This window comes from Drosophila grimshawi, unplaced genomic scaffold (assembly GCF_018153295.1).
Source record: "Drosophila grimshawi isolate 15287-2541.00 unplaced genomic scaffold, ASM1815329v1 contig_44, whole genome shotgun sequence".
NCBI lineage: Eukaryota > Metazoa > Arthropoda > Insecta > Diptera > Drosophilidae > Drosophila > Drosophila grimshawi.
In genome coordinates, this window is record NW_025063240.1 from 3,193,256 (window position 1) to 3,208,389 (window position 15,134).

The window sequence follows — 15,134 nt, forward strand, 5'->3', positions numbered from 1 at the left end:
AAAAATATCATTTGACACAACTAAAAAAAAAAAATCGTTTGTTTGTTTGTAATAAAGGTAGAGACGTGAAAGATTTAGTTAGTATGTACAAACAGCCGGAAAGAAAGATCACATTGAACAATTTATTTACAGCATTGGCATTCACCAAATACAAAAAAAAAAACAACCGAACAATGAATTCAAGTCATTATTGCATCACATCGAATTTCATAGCTGATTTTAACAATATACCATGTAAAAATAATATACCTTGTAGACCGGAGTTAATCTGCTGACAACTAAATTTTAGTCCAAAGTTCAAAATATACTGTTTTTGTACATTTAAAAAATTTTTGATTCATTTATGTTTTATATCCAGAAAAAATATAAAAATAATATAAATGTAATATATATCCTGTTTTCTGTACCAAATAAAATAATTAGCACCATTTTTGATGATGACTTTCAGTTTCCGGAGCATGTGAATAACTGTATAAATCACCTTTCAGCGATTTCAGATTTTGAATACCTATTCTCCACAAATCATAGCATTACTTTAGCGATAAAAGTAACCGGGAGATGATTGTTAGACAGACGCATACAATTTATTTATTAAGTGTTTCTTAAGCGATTTCGAAGAAATTTCTGCAATTTAGGCCCATATGGCTATCGGAAATCCATTGTTATGGAAATAAGAGAAACTGGGTAAGTTATCAATGAGATATATGTAAACTTGATATGCATATGCTATACGAGAACTTAAATAAAATAAAGATCGATCGTTTGACATTTAGATTCATCAGCTTGATTTTCGATTGATGAGAATATCGAGTAAAAGGCGCTGCTTAACTCTCTTTTGACCCGGATATTTTGCTTTAATTAACTAGAGTTTTGTTATATTTTTTTTTTGTAAAATTTAGTTTGAATTTATTACGATATACATTTGTTGTTGTTGCCAGCATATATATGCATGCAAGTACATATATGTATGTATATGCATGTACGTATGTGTGTAGTTTGATGTATATTTATATTATGCACTGCACTTAAACTTTAATGATAATAAAAATGTACAATTTAATTAACTAGGATCTGTTGATTTTTGCATTATTAGTTTTCAGTAATTTGTTTCCAGTGTTATTTTGGATTTTTTTTTGTTGTTCTGCTTTTAGTTTGGCTTCCACAGGCGCACCACCGCCCCAACCCTTCTCGAATCGTCGCCCCAACTCCCCAGATATGGCCTCAAGTTTCAAGAACTGTTTAGCATTTGTCGTTCGACGTAGTAATTAGACTCTTTTAATTAGTTTAGCTAACATACATAGTATCTGGCGCTTAGAAAATAAGTGTTACTTTATGCCAGAGTTGCCAATGTGATCGCGTGTTTAGCGCAATTTGAATGAACTATTAACAGTGAACTTTTATTTGAATTACTTCGTTTCTATAATCATTTGAGTCATTCGCCCAAACAGTTAATTAATTGTGTAATTATTAGTTCTGAGAACTGTACATATAGTATGCAGATCGCAACTCTACAATCTATGCGACATTTCATTTTTTCACTTTTGCTACTTTGAGGCAATTTATTCTCAGTTTGGTGTTTGTTTTCATCTTCATATTGTGTTGTCTGCTGGGTGTTTCTCTCAATTGTTTAACTTGGCTATCTACGAATACAAACTGACATTATTATTATTGTTTTTTTTTGGTTGTTATTTTAATATAGTGTTTATCATATTTTTTTTAAATTCATTTATTTGCTCTTTGTTTTATTGTTATGTTTTTTTTTTTAATTTGTTGCTAGTTTCTTGTTGTTTCCTTTTGTGTAGGCAGTGTTTTTATCATTCTTGGGTGTTGCTTGGGTTTCTGTTTTGTTTTATTTTCATCATCTGCTTAGCATCGAATATCTTTATCTTTTTTTATACTTTACATATTTCTTAAGTTTTAGCACAATTTCTTGTTGGTTTCCTTTGCTTTTCTCTTGCTGGCTACGCTAACAAAGAAAATAAGACATTTCTTATTTAATTTGCAGGCGCCACATTAAAAATAAGATTTTCCATTTGCTTATTTTGTTATTGTTGTATAACAAAATCCAAAATAATGCAAATTACAATAAGCAAAAATTTCATGAATTTTGTAAATCATACACACAATCAAATAAGTTTTACAATCCAAAAAGAAATATATTTATATTTATATTTATGTTTACAATTTGCTTCTTCTTTTTATTTAAGCGCATACAAATATTTTTAACGAAATATTTGTTGCTTTCATTCTGTTTACATGTTTCATTTTAATTTTTCTTTTCCTTTTTTTTTTTTTTTAGCTCATATTATAATTTAGTTGGTTTTGCATTTTCTTTTTTTAACAAAAATAATTGCTTCTGAGGTATTTCCTTTTTTGTTTATATAAATATGTTTTTATACACATAACCATTATAAGTATTTAGGTTTTAGTCGTTCTCGATTTCAATAGTTTGTTTTTGTTTTCTTTTTGTATTGTAGTTGTCTTGTCTTTTTAAACAATTCAAAGCACCTTTTGATTATATTTGACATTGTATTTTCATTTATTTTCTTTTTTTTTTTTGTTTTGATTTTTATTTTTTTTGCAATAATCAATATATAGATAATAATAAAAAAATCAACTGAAACAAAATATAATCAAAGTACATACAAAATTTTAATTTTATATCTATTAATTTAATTCATTATTCATTTTACGTTTCTATTTCTTCGTTTTCGTTTTTATTGATTTATTGTTTGTTTTTGTTGTGGCAGCGTTTAGCTTCTCAGTACGCGGTAAATGGGTTTAAATTATTATAGCATCATGGGGATTTGTGTTTGTTTTAACTATGCCGCTTTGCTTTAAGAAATGCCTTTTTTGTTAACGTTTGAAATGGTCAAGCAACTTTTAAGTCAAATTACATAAAAAGTTGCCGCAACTGAAAGCGAGTTTTCTTCGTTAAGACAAACTATTGAATAAATAGAGAAAAAATTGGCTATGCAGCAAGTGCGATTTACGACTTTCACGCTGGAAACCTTTGCATTCAGCTTCATATATTCACTTTTATTATTATTATCTTCATCATCATCATCTTTATTCTTATTATTATCATAGTTGTTGTTGTTATTGTTGTTGTGTGGTGTTTTGTTTGTTGTTCTATAAACTATGGTCACTATACACAAAGGTCTATCGAAATTACTAAATGGCTAGACAAGAATTTAAAGCTCGTATCTAAGCAAAATGGTTTGCATAATCATCATAATCAATGCTTTTGCATTTCTCGTGCATTTAAGAATATATATATATATATAGATATATATAAGAACTCAAATAGGGTTCTCTCTTTTCATGTGCACATTCATTAAACAACACAATAGTAATTGTAATTGTTTTTGTTGCTTTTGTTGTTGTCTTACTGTTGTTAAGTATATGTTTGTTTATTTGTTTGTTTGTATCTAAATAATAATAGCAGTATGTATAAAAAAAATCAAAAGTTTGAAGTGTACATTTGAACTAAATTGTGTAAACCTTTTTGCCTATAAGTATAAAACATAATCAATAAGTGGTAAGTATTTATACACGATCCGGAACTCGCTCCAGCCAGCTACTTTCATCATTAGTATCTCACAATCTACATGCATACATATACCAAATATATGTATATATATAGTTATTTCTATATAGTTGGCTATAGCTGTAGCATATGTTGTTTATATATATATGTCATATATAGTATGTGTGTATGTGTCTAACTTTAGTATTTATGTATATCCAAACAAAACGTTCATCGTAGCACGCGATCTCAATCGCCTTTCCCTCGTCCTTCTCCTCTATCCGTGTAATAACAAAAACAATCGCTCCTTCCTCGTTAGTAACCTTAGACCATTGGCAGTCCCTGCTGCACATCCATCATCTCGTCCTGCGCTGGTGATGGTCGCGGCGCAAACGTTTGCATATGAAGCGGATGCGGATGAGGATGCTGGTGTTGCTGCTGCTGCTGCTGTTGTTGTTGATGTGGCGCCGTTGCCCTTGCAAACATCGTTGAACGTTGCATGCCCATGGCGCCCACATTGCCGCTCACATTTGGATTGACGGATGGGAACTGCAGTCGAAAACTGTTATCCGGATGCTGATGTCGCGGTGTGCGCCTCGGTGAACGCGCCGGCATTCGATTTGCCCGATGCATCTCCTCCAATATCGATGGCGCAACGTAGGTGAAACCCTGCAAAAAACCAAAAGCAATTAAATATTGATTTCAGCAAGTGTTGTAACTGAATGTGATAATTTTTCTTCATTTTCCAACCGCCTGAACAACCCACCCAATTGGCGGATCGCGTGCGCCATTGAATTTGGAGCAGAAATTGACTGTCTGGGTTCGGTTCGGTTGCTCAGGCTCGGACTCGGACTCGGTCTTGGGTTTTTGTGTGCCGCATACTAATAATGCCCGGCCAGGAATTATGCAAGCCGACTGACTGACCCAACTGCCTATGTAACACATTTTGCATAATTTCTTATTTCTTTATAATTTTTTTTTATATTTTATTTTGTCAGCGTGAGAGACACTAATTAAAAATTGACGAAATTCCAAAACCACAAAAAAAAAAAAACAAACGTAAACCAAAAATATAAAAAAATATTGTATGCAAAATGCAATAAAATAATTAAACAAGCCTCCGGCTGGTGTGTAAATTCATCTGGCACGCTAGACAGCACTCGGCGAGCAGGTGAGGAGGATGGAGAGGGGAAGAAGCTGCAGAAACGCGTGACGCGTCCAAATGGAATGGAATAAAACTGTACGTGAGCGCAATGGTAATTGAAACCCCATTTTGGGATCTGATCATATCATCATATCCGTATCACAGCACATTAAACAAAAGAAGCAAAGTCGTCGCTGACCCACTAAACTCTTCAAGTCGCGGGCGTGCTATGTGAAAGCAGCTAAATAATAATCCATGAGAGAAGTTCTAATTGTAAATACCACACATATTAGCAGCAGTTTGGGTAGTAGTGTGATGTAAGTTAAACTTGAACTTATACAATTGAGAACACGGCTTGTAAAGCCATCTTCCAATGAGCAGCGGATGCAGCTACAATGCTGCAAAAACTGAATGTAAATTTAGAAGCAACAGTGCTGCTTAAACTTATAATTGGTAAAAAGAAACAAACTGCGCTATCAATGCACAAGTGAAATAAAACAAAGAGAAAAAGCCGCCGAAAAGCAAACGCAAAGCACTTGTCGTCTGTAAACAAATAAACTGCTGGGCGAGCAACAACAAAACGGTAACCTGCAATTAGCTCCTCAATCCAAAAACAACAACAACAATAGCAACAACATCAGTTACAAAAACAGTAAGCGCAACTCTGCGTCTTTTGGCCACGACCATTTCTCAGTCACGATCGTTGGCCAGTCGCAAAGAAACACTCAAACTGTGCGCACGCCAGCAGCAGACGCCAAGAAAAAGCAGAGCGAGAGAGAGAGAAAGAGAGAAAAAGTTTAACTTTCGTGTTGTATATAGTAAAATTGCACCACTCCTTTCCCTCGACGTTGAACACATTTAATTTTATAAGGCGTGGAGAAAGGCTCAACTTGGGATTTGCAAAGAAAAAGAAACATACAAAAAAATCAATGCGAGAAGCGTTTTAATTTCACTATGCAAATGCATTGACATTCATTCTTGGAAACTTCAGGGCTATCGGGTTGGCAGCCACACTAAAAAGACCCAGGGCCCAAATATAAAACCAGTTCAAGAGCTTGCAGTTCACAATAACAACAACAACAACAACAGAAACAGCAACAACAGAAATAGCAACAGCTGAGAGACGGAGAGAGAGAGAGCTGGAGAGAGAACGGGCCGAGAGCGAGACGCAGGCGCACGTGCAGAAAGCGAGAGCGTAGCAGCTGCGTCTGCGTCGGCGTCACCTTCTTAATTGGGACAAGAACCATTTGTAGCAACGCAGCAGCAGCAGCAGTGCTTGTCAAACTGCGTGCGCGAGGAAATGTTTGAAGTTGTGTGCGACATTGCATAATTGTCACAAGCAAGTGTAACAAAAAAAAAAAACAAAAAAACCTATCCAACTGCTAACAACAATAAAAAAAACATGTGCAAGAAATCTATAATAAAAATTGCCAAACTGTCAATTTGTGTGAAAACAGCAGCAGCAACAAAACCAACGCCGCATAAATAAAAGCGCAGCTTTGTTCGCCCATTGTAAATGAACAAAAACAGCAACCACAACAATAACAACAACCACAAACAACAACAATAACAACAATCGCATACACCAAGGAGAAAAAATTAGCAATCAACGTACGTTTTTCTTTTTGGTAAAATGTCCAAGCTGTTGAAAATAAATTCACTCTCGTTGCTGCTCCTGATGGCAGCAGCGCTGCCCCCCCAACAACAACAACAACAGCAACTGTTGCCAGCAAAAATAACAACAAACAGACTTTTTAATGCAACCGACGGCGCTGGCACTTTCATCGATAACAACCATAGCAGCAGCAGCAGCAGCAGCAACAACAACAACAACGAAGGCTCCACTGTCGCCTATGAGCAACAGCAACAGCAACAGCAACAGCAACAGCAAAAGCAACAACAACAACAGCAGCAACAACAAACATTGCAATATGCACAAGTAACGGCTTTAGATAAAGAAGTAGGTATGCATACGGTATCTATTAGCAGAAATAACAACAAAAACAATAACAGCAACGGACTTTGCTGAGCAGCTGTAAGGCGCATTTCCTATACCCTTACTTTGAGTAAGATCGGGTTAATATTTTTGGTATTCACTTTTAGTCTGAGTTAGAATTTAAACAGCATTTAGGTGAATTTAATCTGAACTGTAAGCTAAAAACAAGTTGAATTTGAAAAAAAAACATAATTTGAGCATAATAATTTTTGAAAATGCAGTTCTTAAAAATATATATAATTTTCTGCCTTTTTACATATTTAATAGAAGTGTATTGAATATGATTTAATTTAATCCGTTAGGAATAATAATTAAAAACATTTGAAACAATTTTAAATTGAGTTCAATATTTATAAATATTTTTTTGGATTTATATATTAAATTCATTTGTAAAAAAAAAAAAAAAAACAGCTAGTGTAGGCAAAAGTCGTCTTTCGTGTTTCTTACATTTTGTTGAAATTAAAGTGAAATTTTCGACTTGATTTAGTTGGTTAGTATGTGTTGTAGTTGTAGTTGCCCCTCAACGCTGTGCCACCAACAACAAAGTGCGTTTTTATATGGAACACAGCAGTGGCCAAACCCAAAACGCAAAAGCGCTTTGGCTTGTGTTTAATTTGCAAATTAGTTGCAGCACTAACAACAACAAAAACAACAACAACAGCTAAGTACGAGGGGAAGGGCGACAAATTGTCGGCACGTTAATTTCTTGGGTGGCCTCTTCAAATGTGTGAAAGTGAAATTTATTACACCTGAATTTGAAAACGAACGAATTTAGAGCTAGACACAACATGCATCACATGCCGACCAATGGCCGGCACTTAATAGTGTGTCTATGTGTGTGTTGAGTAATCGACAGAGCGTAGAGCTAATTAAAATCAAGTAAATGACACTAATCTCGTTTTTATATTTAGTTGAACGTTTGATCAAGCAATGGGCGCCGATTGTTTGGCTGGCTCCCGAGGAGAAATTCATGCCGATGGGCGTCGAGGAGTTTTTGCAGCATGTGCATCCCATCATGGACAAGGATCGCAGCTTTACGCCGGGCGTGCCCTTCAGCGAATACTCAACGAAATCGCATTTGGTTACCAACGGTCAGGTGGAGGATCTGCTAAAGAATAAGCAATCCTTCATCTATGGCCGTAATCCCAATGAAGCACCCGTGCCCATTTACGGTGTGGTCACACTTTGTCCAGCGCCCCCAAAACGCGAGCCGGAACCACCAATACCATTAGTGTCAGCCAGCACCCGGGGTTCCTACATACCCGTATCGATTGATCCGCTCGAGGAGCGCAATAATACAGTTCGTCGTTCGTCTCGTCTGTTTCCGCTGTTCCAGCGCGTGAAACGCGAGGCGCCCAGCAGCATGTCAGCGGAGTATGCACCGCTCAGTGACTATGATCTGGTCATGGGCGAGACGCAGTTAGCCGGCGCTGCGTTGCCAGAGGTCGCAGAGACTGTGGAGCAGCAGCAGCAGCTGGAACCGGAGCTGGACAATGGGCTGCCGGTGAACAATTTTATAGCCAATCTGGCGGACAATGTCAAGTTTAGTGGTGGAGTCGATCTCGATGATAATCTCGAGGATAACAACATTGGTGATTCGTCGGCGCACGAGAGGCAACCGATGAAGGGACAACTGCCCGGGTTCCATGTCACCTACTGGATGTTCTATCCGTACAGTCAGGGCAAGACAATGTGCACGCTGAGCCTGGGTCCCCTGGGCCGCATACCCTTTCCGGCTGTTTACGGCTACTGTTTGGGTCATCGCCGTGACATTGGCAGCCATGTGGGCGACTGGGAGCACATGAGCCTGTACTTTAACGGTGATGCTGAGCCGCAGGCCATGTACGTCTCGGCACACGATGCGGGCGCCTATTACGGCTACAATCGGTTAACTGGTGCCTTTGAGTTTCGACGCCAGGAGACGCGCAAGGGCATCCTGCAGCGTCCCAACTTTCCCAAAACGGTCACCACATTCAAGAATCATCCGGTACTGTTTGCCGCCAAAGGCTCCCACGGTCTGTGGACGGCGCCGGGCAAGCATCGATTCGTTAAGGTGGCCCGGCTCTATGACATCAATGGCTTTGGCACGCCCTGGAACACTTGGAAGGCCGTCGACATCAGCTATAAGAATCTGCGCTCCTACGGTACGTAATTACAATCTTCTTGTCTTCTATCTTATTATACGCGCATGTAAATGCTTATTTGTCTGCAGGTCGCTCCCTGGTGCCCGACTGGCTGACCTATCGCGGCAAGTGGGGCAATCCGAAGAGCAAGTGTCATCCCTTTCGCCGTATCGGCCTCAATTTCTGCGAGTTCACGGACGGACCCACGGGTATACCCCTGAAGGAGCCGCACTTTCAATGCGGCTCCGAATATCGTTGATTCTAGGCTGAAGATTGAGAATTGGAGTATCCTGAATAGCATTAAGCGTAACTTTAGTAAAGTATTTATTGTGAAAATCACGTCCTCCCCCCGATGGTTGCCCAAAAGCATTAAAAATTACCTAAGAAAAACTGCACAGCAACTGTAATCATTGGCTAATCCTTGAGTGGAAATTGTTTGATTTCTATAGTAGCGAAATTAAAGTTGCTGCATTTGATCTCTGATTCCTTTTGTAATACAATCTTATATCAAAAGTAAATAAAATCGCCAGCAGACCCATAACAGATATATATTACAACTGATCTTGGCCAAATAACATACTCTTTCTCCATCTGTCAACGAAATGATAAAGTGCTGATTAATTACGGATATATGCCAAGTTTCAACAAGCTACTCAGACTGATATATCTAAAGAAATCGAAGAGATCTTTCTCAGTCTTTTGCTAAGTTGTTGTCATTATTAAAACACAAGAATATAATAAACTACCTGCAGAATTAAGTTAGCCCCGATTTGGAAAATTAATAAGTAGTGCAAATTGACGCAAACACTCACTTGGAAAATTAAATTGGCACTTTCGCTGAGGGTTGTATCGTCCGGTGAATCCACGGGAATTTGTCTTGTGAATCTCGTATCAAACTGTGAGACATCGTCCTCGCTTCGCTGTTATCGATTAAAATCGAAGACAAAAGCGGAATATATTAATATATATCCCAGTCTCAATAGGTGCTATAGAAGTCTGCCTTACCAGTAGCGGCTTAATGGGTGGCTCTAGGCGTCGATTGACTACATCGTTCCAGTTGACATGCTTGAAAAATGGATGTGTTTGTACCGCCGCCGCATCTGCGGGTCCGCTGCCCAAACGTTGTGACTCCTGTCGCTTCATTAGGCGTCGCACCAGATCCCTGGCATCGGGTGTGAGGTAGGCTGGTAGAATAAGCTTCGCTTTAAGTATGGTCTCAATGGTTTTCTTGCGATTCTCCGCGGTGAACGGCGGCTGCAAAATTAAATCAAATGCCGGATTAACTTAGCAAAATGAGGAGTTATTTATGTTATTCCACTTACTACACCCGTGAGCATGTCAAACATGAGTGCGCCCAGTGACCACCAATCGACGGCTTTGCCATGGCCACTTCTAGTTAGAATTTCAGGTGCCCTGTAAATATTGAAAAGTACTCGATCAGTTCAAGTTTCATTTGGGATTTGTCGTTTCGGATTGGAAAAAGCTTGGCTATCGCGCACGCACATGTACTCAATTGTGCCGCAGAAGGTGTGGGTGACAATACCCTCTTGTATGTGCTCCTTGCACAGACCAAAGTCCGTTAGCTTCACATGACCCTGTGCGTCCAGCAATATATTCTCCGGCTTCAGATCACGATAGATGATGCCCAGCTTGTGTAAATGGCCCAAAGCCAATATGATCTCGCTCAAATAGAAGCTGCAAACCAAAAACACGATTGATTAGTGGTCAAGTTGTGTGAAAATCAAGTGAGAGCATTCATTTACCATGTTGTATCCTCCAGAAAGATGCCCTCACGCTCCAAATGCATAAAAAGCTCACCGCCACTCAGATACTCGAGTATCAGATACAATTTACCGTCTGTTTGAAACGCATACACTAATTCCACAATAAACGGATGCTGCAAACGACAAACGTAATTATTATAATTGATTATTCAAAGTCTGTGGGAAGTGTTAACAACTGTCAATTGTTATTACTTATAAAAATAGGTATTGCATACCATAATTAATATGGAGATGGGATACAATTAGATTGAAAGTAATCTATGACATGTATTAAACATCAGGAAGTGCTTCAAATTAAGTAGTTGTAAATTGTGAAATAATGTACATATAAAAATATGTATTGCAATTAGATTAAAAGTAATCGATACACTTCAGTAAACATCAGGAAGTGATTCAATTTAAGTAGTAGGTATTGCATAAACTAAATAATTAAGAATATGAACATGGAGATGAGATACAATTAGATTTCAAGTAATCTATACACTCGAGAAAGTTATTCAAGTAACATAGTTGTGATTTATGAAATAATGTTGTATTTGTTTTAATACATTGAAGGTCCAAGGATGCGTTTATCTCACCTTAACTGCCTCGAGTATATTTCGTTCGGCTTGCGTGTGCGCCGTGTCCTTTTGATTGGTCACTATGGATGCCTTTTTGAGCACCTTCATGGCAAAATAATTGTTGGCATCACGTCCAGCGGTTTTGCGCACCTGTCCAAACACAAAGAGAGACCAAACGAGGTTTAAAAGGGTTATTGTTTTGGGATTTTGGATATTGAGGCGGCAGCTTACCTGAAATACTTTGCCGTAGCCACCTTTGCCGAGCACTTTTTTGAGCTCAAAATCCGTTGGGCCCAATTTGATTTTGCCCGGATTGACATTCTCCTCGGAGAGCTGTATGGTTTCCTGGCCCTCAGTACTGTTCAGAGAGAGAGAGAGAGCAGGCGGATCAGATATATTCTCATAGAGATACGATTAGTTTTTTAGCCACAGTGTTTAGGTCAGATTGTGTGCAGTTGGCGTGGGAAATGAACAGCCCACGCATTCTATAAATAAGCCAGTGGCAAGCACGCGCCAATTGGCGCCCCCTAAAACGCCCCGTCAACGTTTTCAGCCAGCCAGCCCGACTGTCCCACTCCTACTATTGAGTGTTTGCACACTAGCTTGGATAGCTTGGTTAGCTGACATATTGGCCAATAGACGGGAAGACAACAACAGCTTGTTTGGTAGTCAATTGCCAGTTGTAAACACTTCTGTTGCCGACATGACAAAGCCCGCCGTTACGTTATCAGTGCGGTAGCCAGCCAGCGCCAGGTGCCTGGCAATTATCTGACGCCGGCCGGATGGACGGATACGAAAAGTCGCGTCAACATTTGTTCAGCTGTTTTGTTCTGAGAACCCCTATCAAAGCAGGCTCCTCATCATCTTCTGCCGGCGACATAACTTTGGCATTACTCACTCTTGGTGTAGATTTATGCTCAATTCCGGTTCTAGGTCGACCTGCAAGATAAAAAATACAGAATGCGAGAGAGAGAGAGTTATTAAAGAGAACAACGAACAATATGCAAATGAGTCAGCAAATACTATATATATATATATAAGTTGAATAATTAGTTGATAGCTAATACTAATTGCTCACAAGATACGCTCACTTATACCAAATACTATCTAACTTTGAGTGTAAACTGGTAATTAAGATTATATGCGAGTTGAATTTAGGCGAGTATGTTTTATGTAATGGCTAATGGAAAGGTTGATCTGCAATTGTAAGCTTTTCCAACTATCATTAATTAATACGAATCAAATTTATTATAATTCGTTTCTTGTATCTGCTTTCAATTTTCGCTTGAAAATGTTAAACAATTTTTTTTCTTCTATTGATTTTTTGAAATTATAATTAAAGACTCAAGACATAACAAAAAGAAAAGTAATCTTTGAACTTGTAGAATTTCCGATGAAAGTTGCGACTGCCTGGAACTGTGCAGAGAATATATATATATTTATATATAATGAGAGAGACAAATTATGATGTGCTCGCTCTTTACAGAGAAAGTGCTTTTGGCATGCAGAGAAATCGTTAAAAGCGGCGACGCCGACGCAGAACAAGCCTTACACCAAAAATTCGGTTTTTTTTTTTTTTGCCTTGGGTGCGTTCGCAGTTGATCAGCTATATATATGTGTATAGATACATGTGTATTTATATAGAGGCAGACACACTTCTCCACACACACACATACACAGACGAATACGCATACGCATACATACGCACACCTTCTCTTTAATGACAAACTATAATTAGAACTCGGAACAATGCCAAATACTCTGCTGGCAATTCTGCTACGGATGCTGCTGCGTCTGCTGCTGATTCTTCTGCTTCTGCCGTTGAGGCGTTTGCTTCTTGGGGAAATCTTGGAGACTTGTAAGGCAGCCGCATCTTGCATTGGACTCGAGACTCAGCAGAGCTTCGAATTTCAATTTTAAAAATTCATATTCTATGCGGGCGTTAGAAGAAGTAAATCAGTTTTTTTTTTTTTTTTGGGTAACAGAAACTGGTTGAAAATCGTTAATGTTGCTGGCTGGCTTCGAAAATTCCAATTAACAAATCCATCATAATTTCTAATGTTCACAATTCGAGGGCGTTCGCCTTCTTGCCTGAACTATTTATGACAAAAAGCAAATATAAAACAAGCTCAATTGCATTTTCAATTGCTAGCCAATAATAATAATAATGATAATAATAAAAATGAAAAAAAAAAACCGCACTGAACACGCAGCCGATTGACTCGATTTCTAAGTCATTTTGACATTTTCTTCTCGGGTTTTTTTCGCCTTATCAGCAGAGCACGTTGTTGTTTTTTTTCTTCGTTTTTTTTATTTTTAATTTCACATTATTCGCTGATAAGAATTTTTCATTCCTTTTAAGTGGGAGTTTAGCTCACAGCGAAATAAATGAGTGTGTGTTAAGACCCAGCTGCATTTATTAGCGTGAAAACGGTGCTGAAAATTACATTATTCTTTCAACATTCCTTGGAGACATCTATAACACATTCAAGCCTTCAACACTCAAGAAAAAATAATAAGTTTATCTTTCTAAGATATCTTAACAAATGCCATGAAATAATGATCAGAATATTATATTATAGATTGGTATTGTTTATCAATACAAGACTAGTCGATTCATTCATTTATTCAGGTACAATATTGAAGCTCATTCATCAAAGAAAAAAAGTTCGACTGGGTTGAAATTGTCAACTTGAGATACTGCTGTTATTTGAACGTTAGTGCGGGTGTGTGTGAATAACTGAATCGAACTGATACTGATTATTTTGAAGGACATTTGACAACAAGAGTTCGATTGCCCAAATAACGCGGCATATTAGCGAAAGAGAATATTTGGTGATAATGATGCAACAACAATTGTGTTTCATAAGATGAGTCGTGCTTGAGGGCTGCAACTGAAGCTGCGATGATGAGCGTTGAGCGATGAGATTGTTGAATAACCTGATGACGACACCCTGCCCGCGTATCTGGAGGTGGACTTGTGCGCAGCAGATAAGCTTCGAGAGAGTTCGAACAGCCGAGAAAATGCCAGACACAAAAGCGAAGAAGGTAAACAAAGAGGAAAATCTTTGCGAGTGGGTGGAGTGCGGAAGGGAAGTGCAGAGGGGAGGGTGGGGGGTTCTGTTGCGTAGTTTCTACTGCTTTGTTCCAAAACTCACATCATCCAATTCGATCCTGTCGTCATCCGAGTCTCGCGCTTTGTCATCTTCGTGCAGCTCGAGATCGAAGACTTCACTTGTATCACTTACGTCCGCCATTTGTCGTTGTGTTTGTCGCTCACACAAACACACACGCGCACACACGCACACTCACTCACACACTCGCAGAAACACTTTTGGTTTTTGCTTTTTGGATTTGTTGCTGTTGCTGTTTCAGCTTCTGCTGCGGAAACAATACGGAAACAGCGCAACAAGACGCACTTTCTTTTGGGCAATGCTGCGACTTGATTTTTGGCTTTGGCTTACTCGCGTCAGGCGCGGCCCCCGAAGGTTATTTGTTTATTAGTTAATAGAATTCTGAATGGAAATGGTGGCGCAGCAGGCAGCAGCAGCAACGGCAGCAGCGGAGCGCCAATGCCACAGCCACACAATGCCAATACACAGACACACACGCACACACACGCACGCACACGCACACGTACGCACACACACACTGAGGCGCGCACTCACACTCATGCGGAGAGAGACGTTGACGCGACCATGAGACGCATACAGTGAGGCGCACGCAAGTTGCTTACACACACACACTCACACCCACACACACGGCTTGGGGAAAACAATGCGAAATATTCAAATTAAATGAAATGTGAATTTAATAACAATTAAAATGCACTTTTTCTTTGTTTGCAACCAGAACACGAGGTATGTTGGGACAGCGATTGCACTATTCGCGCTTATCGATACTCGCCAGGTATCGATATCGATGCCGTTTATATCCCACCACGATTGTTAGTGATGGCCAATATTTCGATTCATTCTTAACCTGCACGCTAGCAAAAC

At 38.7% G+C, this 15,134-nt stretch overlaps 2 protein-coding genes across 3 annotated transcripts; one reads left to right on the forward strand and one right to left on the reverse strand.

Moving 5' to 3' along the window:
• Positions 1–3,535: 3,535 nt before the first annotated feature.
• LOC6557538 (ribosomal protein S6 kinase beta-2) lies at positions 3,536–15,018 on the reverse strand. 2 transcript variants are annotated; one of them, XM_001985362.2, is made up of 10 exons: positions 14,295–15,018; positions 12,035–12,075; positions 11,368–11,494; positions 11,155–11,286; positions 10,556–10,689; positions 10,296–10,487; positions 10,115–10,205; positions 9,798–10,046; positions 9,605–9,712; positions 3,536–4,198 (listed from the first exon to the last, which is right to left on the reverse strand). In XM_001985362.2, exons 1-10 carry the CDS (start codon positions 14,391–14,393, stop codon positions 3,854–3,856), a joined length of 1,518 nt encoding a protein of 505 aa, XP_001985398.1. In that variant the 5' UTR covers positions 14,394–15,018; the 3' UTR covers positions 3,536–3,853. The 2 variants fall into 2 exon arrangements, with proteins under 2 accessions (XP_001985398.1, XP_032599367.1); XM_032743476.1 differs by lacking the exon at positions 14,295–15,018 and adding an exon at positions 12,897–13,031.
• LOC6557522 lies at positions 5,330–9,308 on the forward strand. The gene is made up of 3 exons (XM_001985363.3): positions 5,330–6,637; positions 7,581–8,813; positions 8,882–9,308. Exons 1-3 carry the CDS (start codon positions 6,307–6,309, stop codon positions 9,049–9,051), a joined length of 1,734 nt encoding a protein of 577 aa, XP_001985399.1. The 5' UTR covers positions 5,330–6,306; the 3' UTR covers positions 9,052–9,308.
• Positions 15,019–15,134: the final 116 nt, after the last annotated feature.